The sequence below is a fragment of the Anguilla anguilla genome, chromosome 1, assembly GCF_013347855.1.
Source record: "Anguilla anguilla isolate fAngAng1 chromosome 1, fAngAng1.pri, whole genome shotgun sequence".
Taxonomy (NCBI): Eukaryota; Metazoa; Chordata; class Actinopteri; order Anguilliformes; family Anguillidae; genus Anguilla; species Anguilla anguilla.
This window is the reverse complement of record NC_049201.1, coordinates 46,459,721-46,487,538: the sequence shown is the minus strand read 5'-3', so window position 1 is coordinate 46,487,538 and position 27,818 is coordinate 46,459,721. Positions and strand designations below refer to the sequence as shown.

Here is a 27,818-nt window from a genome sequence, read left to right as displayed (position 1 = left end):
TAACTTTAAATTGACTGCATTTTATTGGGTTACAGCAGACAGCAACTGTTTCTTTCTTTCTTTTTTTAAATAAAAAAAGCAAGCAGGATCTCTGAAGCAGTACAGTATTCTCAATACATGTCTGAACATGACAGTACAGCGGCAGTGAAACACAAGAGCTATCGGAAAAGCAGGTTTTGTATCTGCAGCTGAAACAGAACTAGAACTAGGATACCTAGAAAACACATATAAGACTGGTAATGTGTCTTGTTTAACAGAAAATAATAAAATGACAGTTACAGAAAAAAATGGACAGATGGCTAGTGCAGTATGGTTTTGGGTTGAATTCAGTGTGATTATCGTCCTGTTTGTAACTCTAGTTGCCCAGTAGAATGCATCTGCCCGACAGGATTTATGAGTCAGTCAGCTGTCCCAAAAAGATGTCACCTCAAGTGGGGTGGTCTTAGCAAGAGGGGTTGCTTGTTCTTTTGGACGATCTCTGCCTCAGTACAGCCAACACTTTCTGAAGAAATGTCCTTCATACAAAAAAAAAGAAACCCAGAAAGACTTTTGTGTTGTAAAATAATTTGAATATAGTATTGCCAACATATGTAGTGGTTCACTGTCTTTTTACAAAATGCAGAACATTCCACCGTAGGAACTAACCAGAACATAAAGGAACATGTTGCTCCAATTATAAATGTAACAAAATTCCCCCCAAAATGGTACAAATCTGTAGTAGTACAGAAAAATATTTACAAGGGCCCTTTTTTCTAAAAGTGTAATAATGCAGCAGTCCAGCTTTGGCACTCGCGATCACCTCCTGGTCAGTGTGTCAGGCGTGCTCTGATTTCACAATGCTGGTGTGAAATCATTGGTTCCTCATATGAAAATAGTCCACCTCCTTTTTCATCTCCTATGTCAACAGAGTAGCCACCACTCAAGACCTGCAAAAGGCAAAATTACAGCACACATTCAACACTGCCGTCTACACATTATTGATAGTCCCATTGAGGGATGTGTACATACACTTGTTAACATGTTCCTGATGACAGAGACTGTGAGGCTTACAGCAGTTCCAGCTCATGGGTGAGCAGCCACCCACTGAGGTCATAACAGCTGGAAAACTGGAGAGTTGCTCATCACCTGGAAAATGCCACTACGTGAAGAGAATGTGCAATATCCTCACACACAGAGCTTGGCTGTGCTGGGCATTTCCCTGCCAAGCTGCTTTTCTGAAGGTGCAATCCGACTGAATTGTGCCCTGCCAGCATTCTGGGTAGCCAGGGTACAGCTATAGCATTTCTCTTGGATTGTTAATGGTCTCCCTTTCAGGCAAAGTGAACTAACAACAGACATATTTGTTCCCTCTTCAGCTATCAGCTTTAACATTAAAGGAAGTAATGGAGGATTGTTTTATATTGTTACATAGAACCCACTCGACTCACTCAAGCGTCAGGGTGAAACAAAGCAGTTTAGAGCAGAAATTCATCACAAGAGAGGAAGTTATGCCACCTTAAGAAAAATAACTTACTTTGAACACTTCATCCCATCACTCTGCCAGAGATTTCTCCCATCACTCCCTCAGCATTAGAGACCAGCTCCTGTTCCAGGCCAGTGTTCCTATTTGTCATCCCCTCATTCTCCTTCAAGCAGCTCCCGTGACCCTCTCGTGCCTGTCTGTGTTGATCATCACCCTTGTTGGCCTCAGACGCATTCTGTATCAGCTTGCTGGCAAACCAGTCTGTGATTTCCTGGCTGCTCAGCTTTGACCGTTCCGACAGCTTCTCAACGTCCTCCCCGCTCAAGGTCTTCACTTCCCGGAAGTACTGCTGAAGGACGCTCTGGGCACGCTCTGCGCTTGTCAACGAGCTCTGCCCGTTTCGCCCATTGCTGCTCTGCTTCTGGGGATGGTCCATCCACTCCAGGGTCCCATTCTTCAGGGCCGCTCGGTTGTCCTTGAACCACCGGACTATTTCTGTGCGAGCCAGGCCTGTTTGAACCTCCAGCTGATTATACTCCTCGGGCGATGGCCACTGAGTTTGTGCAAAAACATCTTTGAGAAGTTCCAGTGATCTGCTGTCAATAGGCACAGGGCAAGAGGCAGGGGCAATGATAGGGAGAGGAGAAGCCCTGGAGACGCTCTCCTTTTCTTGCACACCATTGAGAGACCCTCGCTGCTGCGGCAGATCCTCCTCATCCACCTTTTTAGATCCCATGGAGTTCAGCAAGGCTTGTTCCAAGTTGTCCCTCAATGCACGGCGCTCCGAGAACCAGCTGTCTATTTCGGTTTTGGAGAGCCTGGTGTTTGCCACTAGGTGGTCGATTTCAGCCTGGGTCGGGAAGCTAGTCTTCTGGAAACTTTCTTCCAACATTTTTAGCTGCTCAGTGGTTTTCCCCTTCACCCTCTCGAGAAGAGGGAACTGAGTGGGGACTGACTTCTGGAGTACGTCTTTAGACAGAAACTCATTGCTGGGCTGCAGGATGCCTTTTTGGTTACGGTAGCGCTGGTCACTGAACCACCTTTTGATCTCACTCCGGGAAAGGCCAGTGACCTCAATGAGACGGTAAAGTTCTTTATCATCCGGAAACTGGCTCTGACTGTAGCTAGCCTTCAGTGTCGTTATCTGATCCGGGGTCTTCTTGCGGTCCAGAGAAAAACTGGGAGTGGGCGAAGCAGACTTGGGCGGAGTTTGAACTGACTGAATTATGGTGGGCCGTTTCACTTCAGGGGCCACCACTGGGGCAGCAAGAGGCCGTTTGAGAGCCTGCACCACCTGGTTGGCTATTGTCAGAGCAATAGGAGCGCAGGTCACTGGGGACCCATTGGCAACAGGAGTCAAGACCAGACTGGACTGCCCAAGAAGATGGCAGGGAAGGGTCTGAAAAAGAGACTGTGAAGCTTTGGCAGACTGAGTCAACTGGGCGGGCAAAACAGTAAACGTGTGTTGTACTGGCTGGATGGTTCCATTGAACATTTTCTTACGAGCCTCTTCTACTTCCTCAGGGGACCAACTGATGCCTTGCTTTAGCCGCTGGGTGGTGAACCATACTTTTATTTGCTCCTCTGGGTGCTTGGAGGCTGCAGTTAACCAGGACAGCTCAGCTTGTGTCGGGTACGGAAATTTATTAAAGGAGGTGATGAGAGTTGCATTACCATCCAATGAAGGATTATATTTAGTGGTGTTCAGAGGGACTGCAATTTTTGGTACCAAGTTGAAGTTGGGTGGACGCTGTAATGACGGCATTATGTGAGAAAGGCCTTCTTTGAGTGTGGTCTCTGGGATGATCACTGTCCTGGGCACATTCATGGCAGTGATCGGCTTTTTCGGGAGCTCCGCGGTAAAAGCATCCAATTGACTTTCGACTTCATCCCCTTTGCGGAATATCCGTTTGCCGTCTGTTTTTGGCTTGCCCATCTTCGCAGCTATTGATTTGCTCAAGGGAAAAGTGGTCAAGTCTTCCCCATTCTGGGGGCTGGTCGCATCGTAGATGACCGCGCTGTTGGCTCCCTCGATTGTCTGCTCCAGGATGGTCTGACTGTTAAGCTTGATCCGTTTGAACTTGAAGTTGCTCTCCCCGGGGTGACACTTCTCATTGTGCTCTGTTAAGGAGTCAAATTTCTTTGTGTTAAAATTACAGACTGCGCACAGGTACAGTGGGTTGAGAATGACATTGGGGTGGTTCGAGTCCACGTGCTCTTTAAACTCGTTCAGGTTTTGCGTGGAGAAGGGACAGTACTTGCATTCATAGCCTCCTTGCAGCTTCCGCTGCGGCCGAACATCCGCCTCCGATTTCTCCTGATCGGTCGGCTCCTTTCCTGCGCTACCGCAGTCCTTTGTCAAAGCCCAGTCCTCACTGCCCATCGCCTCCAAAGACCCGTTTTCCAGCACGCCGTCAGCGGAAGTGTCAATCTCATCTGAGTCATCTTGCTCCACCATCTCACTAGCTCGGATCATGCAAGGGGTCGTTGACTTCCTCCGACTGGCCATAACACGGTCCTGAAATTGGCCTTATTGAGGAAGGGAATCAGAGAGGAAGGGACAAGTCTGCGCTGGATGACGAAGGGCCTGCTCTCTGTCCCCTTCCTCCTGCACCACAGTTTTCTGCTGACTGTAATTGTCAGCTCCAGTTGGGGACTTCATCAGACTTCATCACAGGCAGCCTGACCTAAATTAAGGAGAAAAAGATAACAGTCAATCAGCGATTCAAATACTCAGGTACTGGTTTGAAAGGCCAGACTTCAAATGACAGGACAACCCCACAATCAAAAGCAGCCCCTCCTGTAACTTTAATAAAAAGGCATATGTGTCATGCATTTGTGCTACAAAAAATCTATATTTTTGACAATAAGCCAGGCACTAAAAATACAGTTACATACTAACAAGTGCTTCATAAACAGCAATAACTTTTATTTCACAGCACATAACAAGTCATCTTCCCACATTACACTGAAGCATGCACACATCCAAAGCCAACAACTGTTAAAAATCTTTCCGAGCAATCTTCAGTCTTGTCACATCCACTAAAGATTACGTCTGATCTTTCTGAGTCTCAAAATCTGTGCTCTCGGAGTGCCAAGCCAGATCGGAAGTTTTCAGCACAGACATTACATAAAAGAGCTCAGCAGTTGCACAATTGCCATCAAAAATAGAACACGATATGAAGTTATGCAGCATCAAAGCAGAGAAATTCTGTCCATCAGCATTTTACATACATTAAATGGCAACATTTGCCCTATTAAAAAATTTAAAACAAAGAATCTCTCCAAATGGATTTAATCACTGCAGGCATTTTTTTATTCAAGACACTGAAGTGTGAAAAATATTAATTTGTAATATTCTAGTTCTCAAGTGTTAAATTTCAAAATTCCTTCCAAATTAATTTAAAGCTTAAAAGAGGATGCATAAGGCTGCATCATCTTGGCTCAAGAGATTTAAGTGCTGACCAATGACCTGACAATGTTATGGATTACAATAAGAGACCACCAATAGGCAGACCATGCTCTTGAGGACACTTGCAACTTCCCAGATCTTTGGTACAGAGCCTTTAACTGCAAGTGTCCAGTCAAGGTTCTTCTGTCAGGATAGGGGATGGAATACAATTTTTTGGAAGAAAGAGGAAGATGAACAACACACATTTCTGACCCTCGATTACTTGCTGTCTGAAACTGACAATAGATTTTTTTTACCATCTGACATAGGACACCACTAAAAAAAAACATGGCACTACTTGAATCAGTGTGGATCACAAGATTAAAATATTTAAAACAAAAAAAAAGGAAAAAAAAAAATCACTATTTTACACCCAAATTTGGAATCAAAATTGTGCTCAATTCAAGTCACTGCTGTGGCACCCACACTCCACCTAAGGCATACTGCCAGTGAAACTCGTTCACTTCCCCGATGAATGCGCTTGCAAGCCAGCAATAGGCTTCCATTCTTCAGGCCACACATTCATATTCTAAATAACTGTTACGTTTAATAGCTATTATTTTGCCTGTCAAGGCTACCGTTAAACTTTATGTCAGTTATATGTTTGGCATCAAAAAAAGCGCTTTTAATTATCCAGTAATTTAGCTTTTAAGGACAAACAGCAACCTAGTTTAGAAATGTATGTGCCATCAAAGTTCTAGAACATCTGATGAGGCAATGCCAAAGTGGATCCGATTTCATGATGTCATGATCTTGGTCCCAAAGAGCAATAGAAAGAAAAGTGGGACTTTCTTCAGTCCATTGATAAAGGGCCTGTGTAGGCCTGAGAGCCATACGTTACAATTCATCTGTCTATCTGTCACACTGCACAAATGTGTTCTCTCTGGCGCCTGTGCTGAAATGTGCGCTTGCTGTTTGTATTGAAGCACGACTGCCCTATTTCTGTAGGGCACGCGTTGTTTTTGTAACTGGAACTGGATCACTTTGCGGCCCACTCAATAGCAGATAAAATACTGCTAATAAAACCCTTTCATATGCGAAGCCCACAGAGCTCCATCTCCCAGCAGGCAGTGAACCTAAAATGAATCACTCCCCAATACTGATGCGCCCACAGCAATGCAAATCAGCCAAGACCCAATCTATTCATTCCATGGAGGGTCCACCATGACAACCAGAGCCATTTTTTCTTATTGCAGTTCAGCTGTATAACCAGCATGGAGTGGTTTAAAAACAGAGTATATGTGAATGGGAAATACACTCAAATGGAAGGCAACATAAATATGCTTATGGAGACATACTGAAATCAAATTAGTATTGGATGACAAAGCTATTACTGACAGAAGTGAGACTGTACTCATAGTCTGTGAATCACTCAGACAGGTACTTTGATGGTTAAACTGAAATGTGTGAGCAGGTTACAGTTCACTGCGGTAGGTTATCTGCATACAGCAGTTAATTTGCATTAACATGTAGAGGGAATTCACTACAGTAGAGAAATGAGAAATGTCTGAAGCTTACAGCTTATGAATTTATTCGCCTACAAGGAGAAAAAAAAACTTGCAAACACCGCCTGCATGTCTGTCCCGGTCGCTGGAAATTTCTAGATTCTAACTTTGGTCGCAGTAGAGGCTTCTCATTAAACATTAAGAGGGGCTTCATTTCCATGTGGTAGCCATGGCAACGGCAGACATTGAGATGCCCTTGCGTTACCTCGCTGCTGCATATTAACGATTTTCTCACAGGTATTAATTAGGCGCAATGCAGTGGGGGAGGGAAGAGAGCTGCAGTGGCGATGAGGGTCTGGCGTGAAGCCCCCCCCCCCCCCCATTTGTACATCCAACCATCCTGTTTTGGGATGGTTCTGTCCCGGTCTAAAGCATCTGCTTGGCAGACCTCACTGAGGTAGGTCCCTGATTAAACATGCATGAGCCCTAGTCTTGTTCTGAGTCCCCCGTACGCTCTCCAATTGCCTGTCTGAGGAGCCTCGCGCTTTGGAATGACCCGGCACTTTCCGCAACCCAACTTCAATCACTGCAGCCACAACTCAACAGTGAAACGCAGTAAATAATAGATGTCGCTGTTGTACATAGGAATATCTGGTCCTCTCATGATTATAATGTATTATTTATTATGATCAAATAATAATAATAATTATTATTATTATCATTATTACTATTACAAAAACAACAACAACAATGTGGTATTATAATATTATACCATAATTTATTATAGGGCAAAAATGTTTTGGAATATCAGTTTTGTTTTTGCTCAGACATTGTGTGGTAGAAGTGTTATGCTTAGAAAACTTCAGAAAGCCTTAAGGTTACAGGTCAATACTTCAGCAGCCTCGATTTTCCCCAGACGGTTTCACTCACTTGCCCCTTCTATTGATCTCACAGTGATCACATGGATGGGCAGGGAGAGTGCAGAGAGTGCACCGCAAAGGAGAGAGTCTTCTCTCTCAGCCTCATCACTTGACATCCCTGCCCTTAACACCATCTGAACTTTATCATGGTTTATAACCAAAAGGAATATGGTTATTGTGCATGCATTCACAACAGAAATGGGATAAAATGGCTTAAGCTACTGAACAAATGCAAAGGGGGATGATGTCAACTTTCTCAATATTTATGTGCAATATATATGCATTCATTTCAAAATGCACTTGTCAAAAAGTTAAACTTTAAATATTGATTGATATGTAGGTGTATAAATTACTTGCATGCACAACTGCATACTGAAATTAATCCTGGAATCCAAGAATGACAGCCTGCCCATGCAGTCGATAATTTAATATGAAGAAAAAAAAAGACTTTATTGAAAAAAAATCGATTGCAAATTGCAAAACGAACCAAAATAAATAAATAAATCAATTAGCCAAAAACATTAAACAACCTTAACCTTAATGAGTACATGCTTTAAAAACTAATAAGATCACACGTCAATCCAGATGCTCTTGTAGGAAGCAGCCAGACACGTTCCACAAGCGGACAGCGGTGATGATAGGCAAGAGCCGATATAATATACTGAAATATACTTAACAAGGCCAAGTAGCAAAAACTTAATGAAAAAATGATTTCCATCCTCACAATGACAACAAACATTTGTGGGGGGGGGGGGGCATGACATACTGATGCCCCGCAAAGAGGAACAGTGACAGAATATAAGATCTCCACAGGGTGAGGATGCAGGCTTAGACCCTGCTTCCTGGTTCATCTGAGGATTTCAGTCTGGAGAGCAAAATTCAACAATACAGACGTTGTCCCGGCTTAAGTGTAGCGTTCGGTAACTTAATCCCAGACGTTGATATGTACAGATGCCATTTACATCCAATCATCTGTGCACATGCAGAGATTCACAGGCACAACTGTGCATCAAAGACAAACTGATGATGGGGAGAGGCAGGCATTTTTGCATCTGTTGCATTATAACAATGAACATGCACTCAATCGACCTTTACATGGTCCTGCTGCCGCACCCCCCCCCCCCATCCCCAAGAATATCTTCAACCACTGCATGTAGGGACAAGAGGGAGCTTACATTATGCCGCATTTCTCTGCAGGAGGGCTAAATTTGGAATCAATGCATAATTCATTTAAATCTCATCAAATGGGCCCTTAATCCTTTAACATTTCAGCACAGAAAACGGTGATGACTTCTGTCTCCATGTTTTATAACAAGTTGTAATTGAGGTCATGTGGGTGGAACCCACTAAGGAACTGTAGAAGGCCCATTCCACTCCTTCCTGTGAGCTTGCACTCTAGAGAACATTAAAATGTCCGCCTTACAAATTTCAGAGAGAAAATGTGACACAAAAAATAAATGGATGCAATGGATGAGAACATTTCTACATTTTTCTTGTGCCTATTTTTGGCTGGACCACAATAGCGGGGCCAGCCCTACAAACGCGAATGTCTGTGACTGAGTGACTGAGTGATGAAGTTACACCATTGGCCGGCCGAGTTATGAAGTTACACCATTGGTCGGCCGGATCATGTATGTTAGGTCCAGCCATATACAAGGTTTTAACCTGGTCTTGTTTCAGGTCTTTTCCTTAAAAAAAATCTTGTGAATTTTATTGAGTTGGAGGTTTGGAATTGGGCTCAAACACTTGCTTCCTCTTTGACCAGGGAGAGCGAGTAATAATCAGTTGTGGTTTCCCTGCCTCATCTTGCAAGAAATACTTCCCGCCTCCATTCAGTCCACTTATCCCAGAAGGATTACAGCATTTAGCTTTTGTGAGAGAGTACTTGACAGTGTCAGAGGTGAGTTGGAAAGTTAATTGCCCACCAATTGATAGTTCATTTATTTACTTAAAATGAAAACAAGCAACTTTGTTTTAATGCGTGCCTCAGTACCACAGTCTGTTCATGAAAAGCCACACATTTGGAAATCCAGAGCACATAAAATGCCTGCAAACTGCAGTTGGGTAACAGCAAGCCTGCTAATAGCTAATTAGTCTCTTGTGAATGGTGTACATTAGCCTCGATTGCAAACCTTACTGTGATGCTATGTAAAATAAATTCAGTTCAGTCTGTCAGAAAGCAGCTTTGCAGCCAGTCTCACAAAGAATGTAATCTTGCGGTCCTTAGTCAATAGTTCACTGGAGTCATGCTTGTCTAATTCTCAGAGCTCACAAGCTATATGAGAAAATTCCCCCTAATCTTTGGACCAAGGTTAGGGCCCTTGATTGACAGCAGGCTTCCATCTTTGCTCTGAGTGATGGAGGACCTTGGGACCTTTCACAGATTAGTTGGACATATGAACAGACTAACTGTGTGTATATGTATACATATATATCTACCTATTCTAATACAAATTTTTATTGGAATATTTCTGTTCACAAATGTTCATTCTGTACATATTTATCAAAATCAGGTTGTGACAACAGGCCAATGATTATGGTAATATTACAGGTATAAAGTAACAAATCATTTACAGTACATAAAATCCATGTGGCACCCAAGAGCTTGGATAACACAGAACGTGTGAGCTCTTGCTTCAGGGACAATGAAGCTACACGAGGACACAGTGTGTGAACAAAGACACTTAGCCTGGAAGAGTTATTTGTTTCTCCATATCAGCAAACAGCTTTAAGTGTCATGGCGGGCCGATTGATTTCAGGCCTTGACACAAAGACGGAGAGCATAAACACGCCCGTTGTTTACGGAGGGGAATCTGTTCACAGGTGGGACCCGGAGCCAGACTTCCCTCAGGGCACCGCCTCCCGCCGTCTCCGATTGGCACAATTAAACCGTACAGGTGGCTCTGTTTCCCGATACCTGGGGGAGCCGACTTGAGACACGACGGTGGAAATCCAGACAAAAGCGTTGCCGTGGAAACAAGCAAACAGCAACTGGGGAGGGAGGACGGACGAATAAAACTTCAGCGTGACCGTTTATCCAATGTAGGCTAATCATTTCTAGCTAAATTAAGACAAAATCAAATCCACACACCAACAGAACGCAACAATGCCTTGGTGAAGTATCAAAAGCCATGCAGATGACAACATCCAAATAACAGTTTTACAAGACGGCCCTTGTAAACAAAAAAAATTGTGATTGAAATGATGAGAAGAGAGGGTGGATTTACAGTACAGTTATGCAAGCCACTACAGGACAATAAAATCGGTCATTAGAGCACAATCATTTTTCACTCTTTACAGTCATGTCAGCCAAAGAGGCCCTGCAGTGGGCTGTACACCCTGCAGCGACTGTATCCGTGCGGGAATACTAACTTTAACTTGACCGGGTCCTCTGCAAGCCTCATTAAAGTGCCTTATTTCAGAGAGTGGCAAAGCAGCCAAACAGTTTGGCTGCGCATTGTGTGTTGCTGGTTTATGGCTGGGTTATGAAAAAACCGGAAGCAATTCTTCCCTTTCTAAAGCCCCAAGGGTATAAATCAATTCTTAGCAGCCTTTTTTTGTGGTGAAGCAACATTTCGACTCGCAATAAATTTCTCATGCACGCAAGCAAAGAAAAATCCAGCACGGACTTACAAGACGAGAATCGACGGGGTCCACACGCACGGCGAATGATGACAAAGCAAAAAAAAAAACTTAGGATCTGCAGAAACCATTTTGCCGCAGAAACCGGATACTCGGTCAGGGAACGTTTTGGGACGGCGCGGCGGAGGCGGAGGCGTGGCGTCTGCTAAAGCCATCTGCCGGGGGGGGGGGGGGGGGGGGGGGGGCCCGCAGGCCGCATGCGGCTTCTCCGGCAGGAGCAGAAACCGAATCCCTGCCTCCCCGGCTCCCTGGCTCCCCGCGGCCCGCTTCCTGGAGAGCCATCAAACACCGCCCATGGATCTGTGCACCGATCTGCCGACCGGGGAGGTCTTTAAACACAAAGGCGGCTCAAACATAAAAGGGAGATTTTTCGGCCTTAAAATGGCAATCGGCCGAGAATTCCACCGACTCGCCGTACGGCGTCCGCCGAGCACAAACGGTCTCCCGTAATTATTTTATTATTATTATAATTAGGCTCATCAGTAGACGTTTTTATGCATGGCCACTTACATAACAAATACTTTTTTACATATCATCCATTTTCACAGCAGGATAGTTATGAGACAATGTGGGCTACAATAGCAGTGTCCCCCCCGAGACTATGCATCATGCAGCTGTCAATTACTGAATGCTGAAAATAATGGGCACGTCTTCACATCATAAACTACATGAACAAGAGGTATTAGTAAGATTAAAACATAAGAATGACATGTATGGAATTAAACCTGTATTCACTGTGGCACTATTCAAAATTGCAACAAAACACAGTTCTCCAAGAATCTTATTTGAATCATGTAATCTCCTTTTCCTGCAATGAGATGTTACTAAACCCAAGTTACTGTCTCAGAGAAGGAAGTCTTCACATGCCAAGCACTGAGATTTTGGCTGAGCAGAGATGGTTGCCAACCATCTGGGAACGTCAAGTAAAACAAGCCCAAATGAAAGGATTGTGGGTAGGTACTGAAGATTACATGGGACCATTACGCACAGTGCTGAAAAAATAAAAATGAGGCTTTTACAAGACATACTGATGTCCAGAATTTTCTTGTAAAATGATTACTGGGGAAAATGTGACCAATGCCTCCTCTGTCCGGGGCAGTTGTTTATAAGAGCAGAGAGCATTCTCACAAAGTTCTGACAGCATGGCTTTAAGAGACACTTAAAGCCAAAAGATATATTTTTTGGATAAATTTATTTTTTTTCCAGCAAAACATCTACCAATGAAGTCCACTTTTGAGGTGTGAATTCCTTTTCTTTTTATGTTTGACAGCAACATTTATTTTCTCACAGATCCAATTCAAATTCTTATACACAGAATAAAATGTGGAGGCTGAACCGTTTATGCAAAGCTTTCTTCAGGTTAAGGGCAGAAAAAAAGTAAGAACTGTAACCTGTCTTCTCAAGTCTCACAGGCAGAGGGCAGAGGGCAATCTCCGCCGAGACATTTTGGTGCAACTGCCTACCTGTGGGTTGTGACGTTGCCTGCAATGGCAACTAGTCGTCAGTTTTCAGTTACCATTCATGATATCCACAGAAAAATGTGTAGGCTAATCTTTGGTTGAAAGTTCGGCTGCAGTTTGAACGTTTTGCCAATGCTTGAAAGTCAGCTGTAAGCTAGTTGTCTGATGAAGGCAAGTTATAGAGCTTGTTTCTTTTGCACAATATTTATTTCATTCTAGCAATCGGAATACATTTATGTCAGTCAGAAGAACACTTTTTTAACTAAAAGAAATTAACAATCTTCAAAACATTCAATGCATACCCATTTGAAGTATGCAGACCACACATGATCAAACATTTTTTTCTTTTGAGTATGAGTGAAAGTTATATCAGGGCACTGGAGGGCTTTTTAAATTTATTTTTTAAACCTTGAATCATTTATGGATTAGAACTGTTAGTAACATTCTCTACCACAGTTTTATCACATGGCCAGGATGTCCCTTAAATAAAATGGTGCCATAATTCAAATTAACAAATTGTGTCTGTGTTAATTTGCATAATTTATATTTAGGGCCTGGAGAAATAATTGAGCACATGGCCATCTGGGCTGTCAAGCAGCAGTTCCAATTTCAGCAATTACCCTGCAGGTGTCCCAGTATACACTCCAAGTTCAGCAACTGTTTGGAAATCAGCACAGACACATCACATGACTAATAGTGCAATTAGGGACTAACAACGAAAGGATGCCGCTACGTATACCTACTGTAAGTGTCAAGGAAGTGACACACGTGCACACAAACAACATCAAGACCAATAATAAGAGTAAACCTACATCCTGCTGGTACATTTCACACTGGTAGATTTAATTTATTCTGTACATCTTGTGACTTATTTTTAGATTCTAGGAAAAAGATTAAGATAGATTGGTACAGTCTGTATGGCGGCCAACTCTCAACAATACGAATCCCTCTGTGTGGCTGGGGGTTTGATTCACTGTCATGGCACTTTCGGCACTGCGATCCCTTCTCTATCAGTTAGTTACCCTCTCCGTTTCAACCATCAAAATAAAGTAAAAAAAAAAAAAAATACAAGAGCATATGGTCTGCTGTACTGTAAAAAACCCATATGGTGGAAGAGAGCAGTGACAGGTGGCATTAATTAAATTATGATTTAATGATGGCGCTGGTCAGTACAAATACTCCTACTGCAACACGGGTCACCAAAGATAATGTTTATTTTTAAATGTGGTATGTGGTAAACACGGTAAAACATTGTCCTAGTTTGAAAATAATGGATACAGGAAACCTACATTTACATAGAAAGGATGTTCTCTACCAACAAGACTGTCCCCCTGAACCATCATAACTAGATGCGGAACTGGGTATATTACTGCAGAGAACCATTCAAAATAAATCTGGTTTTATTCAAGGTATATGGAGATAAAGAAGCTTAGGATACTGTTGAAATTGTTGGACATTTACAGTTTGGAGAAACTGCTCTCAACTGTTGCACAACAGTTTTTAACTGACCTCATACAGCAATATGGGAGTTGGGAACGCAGAGTTCTTGAAGTCTTTAATTAGGGTTCATATTTTGACACGCTACATGGCCAAAAGTAAGTGGACACCTGACATCCAACATCTCATCCAAAATTATGGGCATTAATATGGAGTTTGTCAACCCTTTGCTGCTATAACAACCTCCACTCTTCTGGGAAGGCTTTATACTAGATCTTGGGGTATTGCTGCAGGGATTTGCTTCCATTCAGTCAGAAGAGCATTAGTGAGGTCAGACACTGATTGGGCAATTAGACCAGGCTTGTAGACTTTCCAACTGATCCCAAAGGTGTTGGATGGGGTTGAGGTCAGGGCTCTGTGTAGGCCAGTCAAGTTCTTCCACACCATTCTTGACAAAACCATTTCTATATGGACCTTGCTGTGTGCCCAGGGGCATTGTCATGCTGAAACAGGAAAGGGTCTTCCCCAAACTGTTGGGGAAACACAGAACCGTCTAGAATGTGACTACTCTGTAGAATAAAAATTTGCCTTCACCAGAAATAAGGGGCATAGCCCAAACCATGAAAAACAGCTGCAGGCAAAGGGTTGTCCAGATACTTTTGGTCACAGAGTGCATATAGATATTTTTCGATATGAAGCTCATATTGATATTGACAATATGACAATTTCAGTAATATTGAAATACTAAACATATTCAATACAGCATAAACATAGTTACACAACAATCTTTCAATTAAAACTATCATAAATTAATAAGATTTAACGCTACAGTTAATCCAATCCAAACATAATACAATCCGGGCTTTACTGGCACACATCACAACATACAAATACCTAGGAATTGAAATAGACAATAAACTGAACTTCAGGGACTGTGCCACTTCAAAAATCAGGAAATTGCAGCAGAGAATGTACTTTTTATGCAAACTTTACCATTTGAATGTAAACTGGTGGATTTTTACAAATCAGGACAGTGGGAAAAATCATAGGCATTAACCAAGAAACAGCCACCAGCCTGTACACCAAACTCAACCTCAACCTCCAAAAAAATTTTTACAGGATGGTACCCATCCCCTTCACTCCAAATTCAGTCGCAGCAGCAACCTGACCCAGTGAAAGAGACTTCTATAAAAATAAAAAAAAACTCAAAACAAGGAGATACAAGAATTATTTTATTCCTCAAGCCATCAGCCTGTATAACATGCAGGTTTAATCAACAGGTCTTTTAGCTGGTCACTTGCACTTTTATATCAAACTTGATTTTACTGATTTGGATTGACTGTTTTTATTTGACTTTATGGTTTTATTCTGTCTCAATGTGATTTAATGTATTTTATTACGATTATGTTTTGGTCTTACTGTGCATTCTATTGTTTTACTGTGGATTTTATGGTGTTTAGCTATATGTCTGGAGCACTGGACCAAATGAATTTCCCTGTGTGGGATAATACAGTTGATCTGGATCTGGATCTGAATCTGAATCACATTTCTTTGCACAAAGCTTGCTAGCTAGCTAATTAACCAGCTAAATAGTGTTAGTTTGTTAGCCAACAACCAGACTTTTGTTAGTTTAAACATTCTGGAATGCTGATCTGAAAACAGGAACAGAGTAATAGCATCAATGTGAAGAAGACATAATGTAACAGAAATTATGCTGATTTGGTAATAACACACCTATTAATCTGATGCTGATGATGGGACAATCAATATCTTTAATTCAATGGAAACCAATTACAGTCAATATAAAATTAGAAATTAAGATTAAATACCAAGATATCAAGCTAGCTAACAAAAATTGGTTCACTTTACTAGCTACATTACTTCGCTAGCTAGCTAGCAATATATCCAGGGAGGGGGGTTTATCAGGGGATCATAATAAAATAAATTTTGCGGCCGATATCAATAACTGATAGCCTATTTGATTGGCTGTATTGGCATACTCTTGATTTTCCCGAGAGACTTCCAAAATTCACTGCCCTCACCCAGTGTCCTCCTGGAATCACAATTCTCCCGTATTTCATGATACACACAACCTGTCTGTGTAGCGTGTAGGCCCCACAATTAAAAAAATTCTACTGTTTGTACCTGCACAACAATACAGCTACACTACATGTCATCTCCATGGTTACATGTGCATGAAGTCACTGCTGTCATGAGTGACTGACTTGACAGAGAGAAATGGAGAGTTCAAAGATAAAGAAATACTTGTATAAATTTCCAATGTTGTGGAAAGAACTTCCTATTTTCTTATGGAACATTTCACAGAAAAACGGTATGCCTTCCGTGATATCGATTTTTCCATTGAGTAGCCTATGTCCATTAGATTTTGTGTGGTTATATGACTGTAATGCACTTCACTTAGTGACAGGTGGTTCTTTACCTCCGTGTTCATCTTGGGTAAAAATGGTCTAGCTAGCCATCTACTCCATTTGCTTCAAATCTGCAGCTATACTGTCGCAGGACAATCATAGCAAACCTGTCTTCATTCAATTGTGCATTCAATGTGAGGAGATGGGAGACAACATAGCCAAGCAATATAGAACAATTAGAGATCCAGGGACGTAGCACAGCACATGCACACTTTATTGCAGAAACAGCAACTCATTTTTTGATGTGCGGAAATATAAAATCAGGGTAAAAGCAGTTTACACCAATAAGTTTAAACCAATCAGCTGTGAAAATTGGTAAAAACATGAATGAGCCTTAATTATGGCACAATAAAGACATGGGTTCCACATTTATGGAAGAAGTAGATTACATTACATTCATTTGGCAGACGCTTTTATCCAAAGCGACGTACAAAAGTGCATTTTCATGATCGTAGACAACTGCTGAACACGGGTTCAGTAAGGTACAAGATGAGCACACACATGAAGTTTCAGATGACTATGATTAGATTATTTTTTGAGAATGACATTTTCACTTGATTTACACCATCAGCAATGCATCAAATGTATCACCTCTCTAGCACATGTATGCTGCAACATCATATTGGCCATAATCTTTTATAGGACGATACAACTGAATGGTTGGTGCAGAAAGCAATTTGTGTGTCGTAGTAGCCACAGAGGGAAAGCACACTTTGCTGAACCATTTACACATCATGAAAATCAGGCATGATTGAAATAGCCAATATCAACAAGTAGCACTGACCAGGGCTGGTTTTAGCCTGCTGTATTAGAGTGGGCTGGTAGAAATAATAGGGGCAACTTTGGCGCAGTTTCGTCACTAGGAATGGTGTCACCCAGTGCGTTCAACAGGGGGACAGGGTGCCGTTGGATGCTGTCCGGGGGGGCGGGGGGGGGGGGGCATAAGGGCATTCAGAGGAACTAGTGGCCGTTTTGAGCAAAGCTCCTAAAAACGCCTTTTTTCCCTCAACATTTCGGCATATTAGCCCAATGTGCAGTAGTAGTGAGTCTTAGTGGTAGTGATATAGTGAGTTGGTTTTTTTTTCAGTAGTTTTATATTGCATTTCACCATGTATCATCATGGTAAATTATTGTGTTTGTGCAGTTTGCACAAACTCCAGCCTGTCAGGACATCGAGCACACAATTTTCCTAACAGGAAAAGGAACGGTGCTAGCTTTCGTGCCTGGGTGCGTTTTGTGCAGGTGAAGAGAGGGGACTTCACTGCTGCATTTGTTACAAAATACTCCTGCCGGTATTAGACAACCAATACTAGTATTGTTATAGCCTGATACATGATAGCAAACTTTACAATGTTGTGATGTGAACACAGCGTTAATATTGTTAGCTAACGCCCATAGATACGTGTTCATTCTACAGTCAATATCTGTGACTAAATATTGAATAAACATACAACCTTACCATTGGTTTTACGTGTAGAGATGTCGCTTTTGAGACTGAGTGGTCATATATTGTATTGGACAATCCGTTTGTGAAATATATGTGCATTTGTGACGCCCGGGTGCCTTCCAAAATAGCTGTGCATAATACCATACGTGTTGATTACGGCGTTGTCGCCCTTTTTAGTGCGGTCGGGCTTGATTGAAAATTCATTTATTCAGTAGGTGAGAGTATAAGCTTTCTAACAATGTATAACATGTCTATTTTTGCTTTTGGAATAGCGTTTTATAGGTCAGTGTAACCAAATTTTTTCTCATTTTTTCTCAAAATATTTTGGTTATATACGTTATTTTTTAAATTGAGTGTCTTTAAATAGGTTAGTGGTATTATATAATGTGGATATATCTATAAGCTAACGCTGGTCACTCACCAAGACACCTGCCCAGTTCTCCACTGGTTCTCCTCACACCACAACTCAATTTCTCTCCTCTGACCGTTATTCCTTGTAACCCTGGTCTGTGCCTGTTCTCTTGGATGCCTAGCAGGCTCATAATAGTAAGGCTGTGGTCTGTCATATGCGTTTGCATAAACATTTACAACCTCTTGTGTCAAAACTAGCGTTGAGATCCATTCTTCTTATTGTTCAACATGACCGCTCTCCCTTCCGTTACGTCACTTCCGGGTTGGCGTTTTTTAGATGCCGAAGTAAAATTCTCTCACAAAAAAACGACTCCAGAAGTCACTAGTGTGTATATAAGTATATTTTTATGAACATCTAGTTCCTACATCATTTTCCTACACATTGATTCACTGGGGTCTCCAACCTGCAATATGCTCTTTAACACCGCTAATTAAATCAACTGGCAGTACACTGCATCAGAGAAACTAGCTGTTTCAACCCATGGCTGCCCACCCAATCAGAATTTAGAAACGGTACTGGTATTTTCTGTGCTATTTTTCCATTGGCTGTACAAAATAAATTTAAAAAAACTTTCTTAACGTTTGATTGGGTGGGCAAGACGCCCATTTGGGTGGGCTGAGCCCACCCCTGCCCATAGCTACCGCCGGCCGTGGCACTGACGCAACTCTAGCTAGAACAGGAGCCATTTGCCATTTCTATTTCACTCAGCGACACGAGACGTAATCCTGCTCTTCCAGACACCACAACTGAAACAGATCCGAACCATAGTTAGCTACACTGACAACAGTCTATTTCACAATAAAATGCATGGCAGTGTACACAGGTATTCCTATCTTGACCTCAAAATACAGTTTAGTGAATTAAAAATACATACTATCAGATTTTTGCAAAATAAAAGTTTGATTAACATAGCATTAAAGTGAGAGCAAGGAGCAGCAGAGAGTGCGGGACACAGACACAGAGACACGGGGCGACATAGCTCAGGAGGTAAGAGCGGTTGTCTGGCAGTCGAAGGGTTGCCGGTTCGATCCCCCGCCCTGGGCGTGTCGAAGTGTCCCTGAGCAAGACACCTAACCCCTAATTGCTCCCAACGAGCTGACTGGTACCTTGCATGGCAGTCTTTCACCGTTGGTGTGGTGAGTGTGTGTGTGTGAATGGGTGAATGAGAGGCATCAATTGTAAAGCGCTTTGGATAAAAGCACTATATAAATGCAGTCCATTTACCAAGAGACAGGGAATTTTCTGTCTCTTGCATTCTAATGCATAGCAAGACTTCAGGCATTCCGCCTGGATTCAAAGTGGACCTGAAGAGCAGTAAAACTTTGGACCCAAATCCACGTGGGGCCCAGCAGTGCTGACCTATGAATATTTATGCATGACAGTTGTGTTAAAGTGTCTACCGAGTCACTGACACGCAAATTCATCAGACACTACCGGTAAATTTCTCCCATCGATTACTCAGACCGACAGTGCATTGTTAGGTCACAAACCTGACATGTGCATATAATTTGAAGATGGGACATCCGGTCTACAAAAAAGACGTCTGGCAACCCAAACCAGATAGCTACCATTACTTACAGGTCCAATAGAAAACAAGCCAACACCGCATTGCTTTTCATTCCCCTGGAAAACTTCTGCTGCTGCCACAGAGGAGAAGCAATTCCAAGGTTATTGTTATCCAATATTTTTCTTAGCTGTATCTGCATTGCAGTGGATAGCGAGCTAGCAACAAACCACAAATATGATCCCAAACCACAGGCTCTGTAGCCACACCCACCCCTCTCCACACAGAAAAGAGCGCCACGCCCAGACACGTCCCGAACACATTTTAGAATCACAAATACAGGTAAACTGCACACGAATTTGGCAAAAGTGCATAAAGACAGAGATGAATAAAAAATAAAATTGCCTTAGCATGGTGATTTTAAAAAAAATTCCAAGGTACAAATCCTGCACAGTATGCCTTTAAGATGAGTAACGCGATATACTAAAAAGTATTTCTGTAATTCAACAAGAAACATAGGAAGCCAAAAATTAAGTTTAACTTAAAGCTAAAGTTCACTGTTACTACCTGATGAAAGGCAAGGTGAACAGATCAAAAACAGTCAAAAAAGATGTATAAATTCAGAAAAATGCCCTCTGTTTTAACAGAGAGTTATGCAAATAAATGGCTATTCTGAGACCCAATGTTGAAACAGTGTGGCATCATTAAGATGTAATGAAATATTTGATAGAACATTTTTTAACAGTGCATAGAATGATGCTTATTTACCATTCTGGGTTTTACAGGATCAAGCTTAATTACATCAGTGACCTAGAACCACCCACAGCTTAAGACTGCTCTTCAGTAATGACTCACCAGATTGGTCGTGCACCTGCAGCAGGGCGGGGCCCAGAGGAAGAGCTCCGCCCCTTGTCCTCCCTTCGTCTCTGGTGAAACAGTTCTCAGGGGGGCGGTGTCCTCCACAACCTGAACAAAAGCACCCATGAAGGGAGGGAGAGGTATAGTCTGTGAGGGACAGACACTAGCCACTTAAATTTTGGAGAAAAAAAAATTCCCCCCAAAAAAGGTTTGTTTCCTAGGAAACCCATGTTGCTAAGAAAGCCTTGCGGCTTCAGATGAATATTTACCAAACACCATCTGCAAAAACATATCATGTGGCAGCTCTTGCCTTAGCAGCTGAGATCGTCATAAATGTTGTTGAAATTTACAGAACCGGTACAAGGACTGATGCATTCTGTGGTCATTTCTGTTGCCTCTGTTTGTATGCATGACTTATGCTACTGATAAAAGACTGCTTCTTCCTCCTCTGGAATGTCACTCAGGATTTATAACGGCACTCCATTTTAATAATAAGCGTTCCTTCTGACGAAAGCTCTTCAGACACCGCTCATCCAGTGCCTATTAATGTGTGATCAGCGGATCCTCCTGTGCTTATGATTTTGTCTCCATTGTGAATCTCACGCCTTTAATGGTGATAAACAGGCATTTATCTGCCTTAGTGAGGTAAGAGAGCCACGCTGAACAGGTCACACAATAATAAGGATGCGATTTGAACACTCTGAGGCAGGAATACAAAAGAACAGCAGTCTGGAGCAATAGCTAGGGCCCTGAACTCTGGCTCTAAGGATCATGGGATTGAATCCCAGGTGCCACAATGCTAAATAACCTTTGAGGCAGCTACTCCAGCTCAACTTCACCTTATTTTTTGGCAGAAATGATGACATGGCCATGTTTTGTTATTCTGTGTACAGATTTCTGGTTTGTATTGGTTTCCAATAGAAAGGCCTTCTCTGTAAACACTAGACTACTCACCACTAACATGAGTAGCTATCAGCTGAAAAGCAATGAATTTGGAAGACAGATGACTCAAATCAACAAGATCAAGCCAATGACACAAGTGAATGAGATTACAATTAATGAGATTAATATGTTGCTTTTTTATGACAGATTCCTGTTTTGGGCTGTGATTTTCCTTTTGTGGTTGTGAGGTCCAGAGGTTAAGGTATGTTTCACAGCAAATTAACATTCATCTCAACCTACATATAAAAGAATATAAACTCATGACAAGGTGCCTTTGCATGAAGTAACAATATTTGACAAGCTAGCACATGCTGACATACAGTAGCTTCCATCCATCTATTCGTTTTCTTAAACTGCTTATTCCAGGTCATGGTCACAGGGTATGGGGGAGGGGGTCACAGTGAATCAATGTTATGATACCCGTCATAGTGAGCCTTCTTTGCAGATTTGTTATGTCAGTTGTGTCATAACACAAATCTCAGATTGTGTTATAAAAACGCCAGTATGTCATAGTTATGTATGCACATGACACTTCATGACAGGTATTACGTCATGGTTACGACATTCTCATTTCCATGTCATAGCCAGCACGATCTAAATCGTGTTACTGAAAAAAGGCTTAAAAACATCATGAATAATTTCTGTTCCCTGACACCAATACCAAAACTAAGTGCTACACTAACATCTAGCATATCTTTGCTAAAAGACTGGTACAGATCAAGGTACCCATCTTGTCAGAGTGGTTTTAAAACCACTTGGTGCATTCAGAAGTCCTTCAAGGACATGCTGTTGAGAGTGGAGAAAGCTGGGTCCTGCCCTTTAAAACTGGACTGTGCACAGTCCCATTTTACTGTTCCATTTGCACAGACCTCTGCAACTCAGGCCTTCGGTTCCGCAGGTTCTGGTTTTATTGTTACTCAGCACTTCACTGATCAATCAGAGCTGCTTAGTGATAGTTCACTCACCCCACCTGCTTTCTTGGGTCTGAGCTGGCTGCTGTTTTAAGGAGGTAAACAAAACAAGCAGACACTTTGGCTCTCCAGGACCAGGGTTGCAGATGATCTTCACACCTGACTTAATTTGAAAGAGCCACACCAATACAACAGGGATAGTAATCAGTATTTTGAACTTGGTCCCCTGATATTTGCTGTTTGGCCTATGACCTTTGACCTGTGGATGGCTCATGCCAGGAAACTAATCACCCCACCCTTGTGGGACTGAAATCGATATTCAAATATTCATCTTCAAAGAAAGACCACTGACTGGAAATAATGGGAATCTTTTCTGGACAGAAAACACTGAGCAGTTTCTTGTCTCAGGCTCACACATGCATGTGCAAACACACACACACACACACGCACACACACACACGCACACACACAAAGTGATATGTTCACTGCTGAAACTTACTCATTAAAAAAGCTGAGTCAATTAAGACTAGCCTACATGTCGACAGTGAACAAAAATTCTAGAGGAAGGTGTATGACACTTGAAGTGAGAACCAAAAAATAAGAAATTGTATATAAATAAGACAAAAATGAGACAAAAATTATAAATAAGACAAAAATGTTTAAATTGCAATGAGACAATTGTGATTCACGCATCCACAAATGCAGACATCTCAACGTCCTATTTGAATCCACATTAAAACGCAGAACACCAAATTCGGACTTTGTGGTTATTGTGTTCGTTAGCCAATACTTAAACATTAAAAGGTTAGATCCTGGGTACTGTTCATGCTCAAAATCTAAATTTGCTTTATGGCATGAGTAAGCGCACCACGGCTCCTGAATGTGGGAAGACGTACAGTGCATCTCTATTCTGAATGAAGTCATAGCTGCCGCCGCCACCGGGGAGAAGCAGGCTTTTCAGAGCGACTCTTCCCACAGGTATGACATCATCGGCCCTGACTGGCTTAGTCACCTACAGCAGTGTCTAGGTAGCAGAGGCAGGAACAGAAACCCGCGCAAAGACCCCTGTGACGCACAGCCCACACAGGCAGCCATCTTAAATCAGCCAGTTCATCTGACGAAAGGTCTCGCTGTAAACGAGTCAGCTGACTAGCACCAAAGGGCTGCCATTTTATTTGCCAAAACATTTAAAGTATTCGATTCATGACCACTTCTTTTTCTTTCTTTAAATATTTTTTTGGGATTTTTTCAGCTTTATTAGACAGGACAGTGTAGAAGGACAAGAAGAACTAGGAGGAGAGGGAGAGAGAGAGAGAGAGAGAGAGAGAGAGAGATGCGACAAAGGTCGGACTCGAACCGCCGACGTCGCAGCTTGCGATGAGCATGTGGAAAGCGCTCTATGGGCTACGCCACTGGAGGCCCCGATGACCACTTCAAAAGACAAAGAATTGAAGCTAGCAAGGATACTCTTTCTGTGCTTCCTGTTATTATTCTTTATTATCATGTTATACAATCATCAACATGCCTGACTTCCAACTGCAATAAATAAAATACAACAGCACACAAAATCTAGAAAACAATCACATAGGTTAAGAATGGACTGGGAGCCATTCATAACATAGGGCCTAACAATTCAATAAAAAACATGAACAACACAGCCTACTGGTGACTGTGGGCGTTACTGTGCTTCCTCCCAGTAAAGTACTATAAACCGCTTTACACTTCTAAACCTGACTGTCCTGGGATTCACCTGAAGCAGCACCATCCCCGGGAGGGCTAGAGGGCACTCCGTTTTCTCACTTTTTAAAAGACTTTCACGCAGGATTTAGGCTTACCTATGAAGTGTTTGGCTACATAAATTGCACTCTTATCACAGGACATAAATCTCCACAGGCTCACGCTTTGAAAGGCGACTTAATGTCATGGGGCCTGCGGTGGAGGCAGCGGAGATGGAACGAAGGCACAAAAAAAGGCTGACTCGGTCGGTCCAGAAAATTTTGACGAAAATGTGTCAGCGCTGCGTCGTGCAGTCGAGCAGGCCTGAGTCAAGGATGGGCAAGAGTGGGTGAGCTGAGCACGCAGTCGCTGTGACGAGGGACTGCTCTGTCTGTCCGCGCTCCTCTGCAGAACCGCTGCCCCCCTTTCAGTGCGACACAAGCATGAGAATGACTCAAACCCACACTGAAGCAACCTGGGAAAAAGGGTTTTCAGAAATGCACAAATGCCACTTTCTCCATCACTAAGCATGGCACTTCACATCATTGCCTTGAAGAAGTTAGGAACCGGGTCAAAAATATCACACTGCATTGTAAATGAATGCGAAAAAAAGGTGAAACTCTGTTCTGCTACCTGCAGCAGAATTTGAGTGCAAAACTCAAGACAGTCCCATCTAAAATAGAGCAGACTAAAAATATATCGGGCATACTTAGAGAACATACTACATCCCAAACCTTGTTAGCAGTATTTTGAAGTTCCATGCAAACTAGATGATTACATACAAATTAATAAAGGAAGAGACAATAAATTAGTGTTTCTTACGTGGAGGGGTCTCTCTCACTCTCTCTCTCTCTGTCTGTCTATCTCTCTCTCTCTCTCTCTCTCTCTCTCTCTCTCTCTCTCAGCAGCTGTCAGTATAGAGCAAAACATGGCACATATGCCAGGTGTCTTCAGGTAATTCTCTGAGCAGGGAATGTTGTAAATGAGAATAACAGCACCAAGTCAGACAGAATTGCACAATCCATTACAGTGTAAGAGTTAGGCCAGCAATTACTAAGTAATTAACCAAGTAAATTACAGGTCCTTTACTCAAAAAAAAAAAAGGAATCCAAAGTGGAGATAGCACTAGCACAAAGTGAAAAAAATACTTGAGTAAGATATTCCCATTGGTTACAGGAATCTGCTGATAGCTTTACCGTGACTTTAACCACAAACTCAACGGCATCTCAACAGACTAACCTCCTGTTGTAGGGGGGAATCACTGCTACGCCACTGGGGTTTGTCCCAGAGAACAGTGAACTTCAAAGTAATTGGGGAACTGCAGCTAGGTATAAAGTGGGCACAGCACAGTCTAAGCTATGTCTTCTCATTCTCTTCAGATTTTATGAAGATCAGAGACACTGATTAGACTGGCGTAGTTTACACTTCAATGTTCATTGTATTAAAGATGCATTGCACACACTAATAATGCTGTGATAGATACCACAAAGCATCTAGTTCAAAGACAACAGCACACACAAATTACAATGATACACAGTACATAGTTCATCCTCCTACAACGTATGTTAGTATTTAAAACTGACTGCCAGGTTACTCAATTCATACATTCAAATACAAGGATTAACTTGACCTTCAAGGTTCTTTCCTGAACATCAAAAATGTTTTTCTTTCTTTCTAACTGCATATTGGGCACAAGTGCTCATAATAATAAATACTTACGTATGCAAATAAACAATGAATAATAAACAAACACTAAGAACATCAGAAAGGTTGAATAACTAGTGATCATCATGAACACTACCCACAATGAGAATTCCATTATGTTAATAATAGCTACCAGTGTAAATTATTATGAGATAACTGGGAAAGTTTAATTTGATTGTAAATTAGCTTGAACTGAATTGCATCGGGGGGAAACACTGCAATATACGCCAAGGGCAAAGACGAAACACCTCGGCTTTTCATGCGATACGTGATATAGGGTAAACGGCACATTGCTTCAAAAGGCCACAAATTAATCAGAAAGGGTTTCCTTAAATTATAATATGAAGCGTAAATAAGACAGTCAAGGCAAGTCACTGCGCTGCTTCACCCCACACGGCTTTGAACCAAATCAATCAAGTGGAACTTTCTCAACAAATCGCAGCCTCACTTCCTGCGGACAAGTTCAAATAGCACAAGACGTCAATGCGAGAAATTTATAGCGGTGGTTTCTAGCCCGGGTTTGGTGTCTATTAGTGAGCTGTTTCAGGGGCACGACAGGAAATAAAACAAGCCACCAAGACTGCAATAGAGGAAACTGTGCCATTTCTTAGGAAGAGGAAACTTTATTGTCAAGGTAGAAAACCTCATCTCGCTCTAGCTAGGTACAATCAATAATACTGACCGATTTTGGGGGACTGCAAGCTGGCAGCACGTAGAAGGTGTTATGTTGTTGAATGAGGAAAAATCAATACGAAAACGATTACGTTAAGAATTCTTAGACCTGGACAAATACGGAGGGATTTTTCCAAGACAAGAACCTTCAGAGATACCTTTCCATCACGTCAACTTAGCAATGATTTATGAGAAATACAAGGTGGAACCTTACTGCGTCTACAACTAACGTCAACCACCTTGCTAGCTATCTAGCTAACTGTACTGCACTTCAGCTATTTTCGTTCTGATGATGGCTGCTGCAGTGGGGCTAGTTATGCTGCTGCTGCGTGCCATGCAGTATGGTCGTGGAAGGCGTCACCGCTGCCTACATCATACGACACGAACCGAAATCAAAGTTAGCTGCCTGCATAACGTGCATTCTGTGTTGCTACACATGCCAGCGTGTGCATTATTGGCATGTAACTAACGGTATACATCTTAGTGAGTACACATTACCGTGAGGGCCAGCAGCAATGTACAAATGGTTCTCTCTAGATGGCTAACTACGATAATCGTTCGTAACGACGTAACGCCATGTCGAAATTGGAAGCCATATTTTGCTGGTTATTTCGACATCGGTGAAAAGTAGACATGTTTTCGGACGTCTCGTCTCGTCTCGTCTGCAATAACAATTCAGTCAAACTTCCTGATTGTGAGATCAAATCAATAGCTTGCTAGGTCGCTACCTAACTATGCGCGGGTATTCAGGTGTCCACTTCATACAATATGGCCGGGACAACCAAAGTTCAGCGACTAAGTTAAAATATTAACAGTGCAGAACTGTGATGGAATATCATGCTAACTAGCTAGCGACCAACACGGCTTTTAACTTTAAGACTTGTTCAGCCAATATCCTTCATCATTCGGTAAATATTAAGTTTACCAGATCCTTACCTGCCCACAGATAATGAGGTGCTGGAATGATGAGACAACGACACCGGGGTTTCAAAACAGGTTCTTGGCCAGGTGAACACCGAATACGAGGATTAATTCTAAAGATTCTACCGAATCCTAAAGACAACAGCAGAAAAAAAACCTCGATCACTGGGGGATCTACGCCAAAAACCACATGATCACCTACGTCAGCATACGTATTTGCATACGATACCAGAAGCATTTCCAATCTAGAGTTCAGATAATTGTGCTTAAAAGTTGTAAATTAGGGCAAGTAGCCGAGTAATTATCCTTGGCAAAGAGTGCAAAGAAAGTGGTTGCTGCAACAGAGCTTCCTCCTTGAAAATGAATGAATTGCTGTTGTTTTGACGGCCCCTGTACCAGTAAACAACGTAATTGAATATTAAGTACGCAACCTAGAGTTGCAGACAGTGCAAGGGGCACCCCTTCTGTATTTTCTCTGAACTGTT

General features: G+C 42.2%; 1 protein-coding gene across 2 annotated transcripts; it reads right to left on the bottom strand.

Annotated features, from left to right (window-relative positions):
• Nucleotides 1–27,818, bottom strand: LOC118234455 (zinc fingers and homeoboxes protein 2-like). Of its 2 annotated transcripts, XM_035430994.1 has the most exons (4): nt 27,349–27,818; nt 20,465–20,575; nt 1,514–4,149; nt 1–926 (listed from the first exon to the last, which is right to left on the bottom strand). In XM_035430994.1, exon 3 carries the CDS (start codon nt 3,969–3,971, stop codon nt 1,524–1,526), a length of 2,448 nt encoding a protein of 815 aa, XP_035286885.1. In that variant the 5' UTR covers nt 3,972–4,149; nt 20,465–20,575; nt 27,349–27,818; the 3' UTR covers nt 1–926; nt 1,514–1,523. The 2 variants fall into 2 exon arrangements, with proteins under 2 accessions (XP_035286885.1, XP_035286894.1); XM_035431003.1 differs by lacking the exon at nt 20,465–20,575.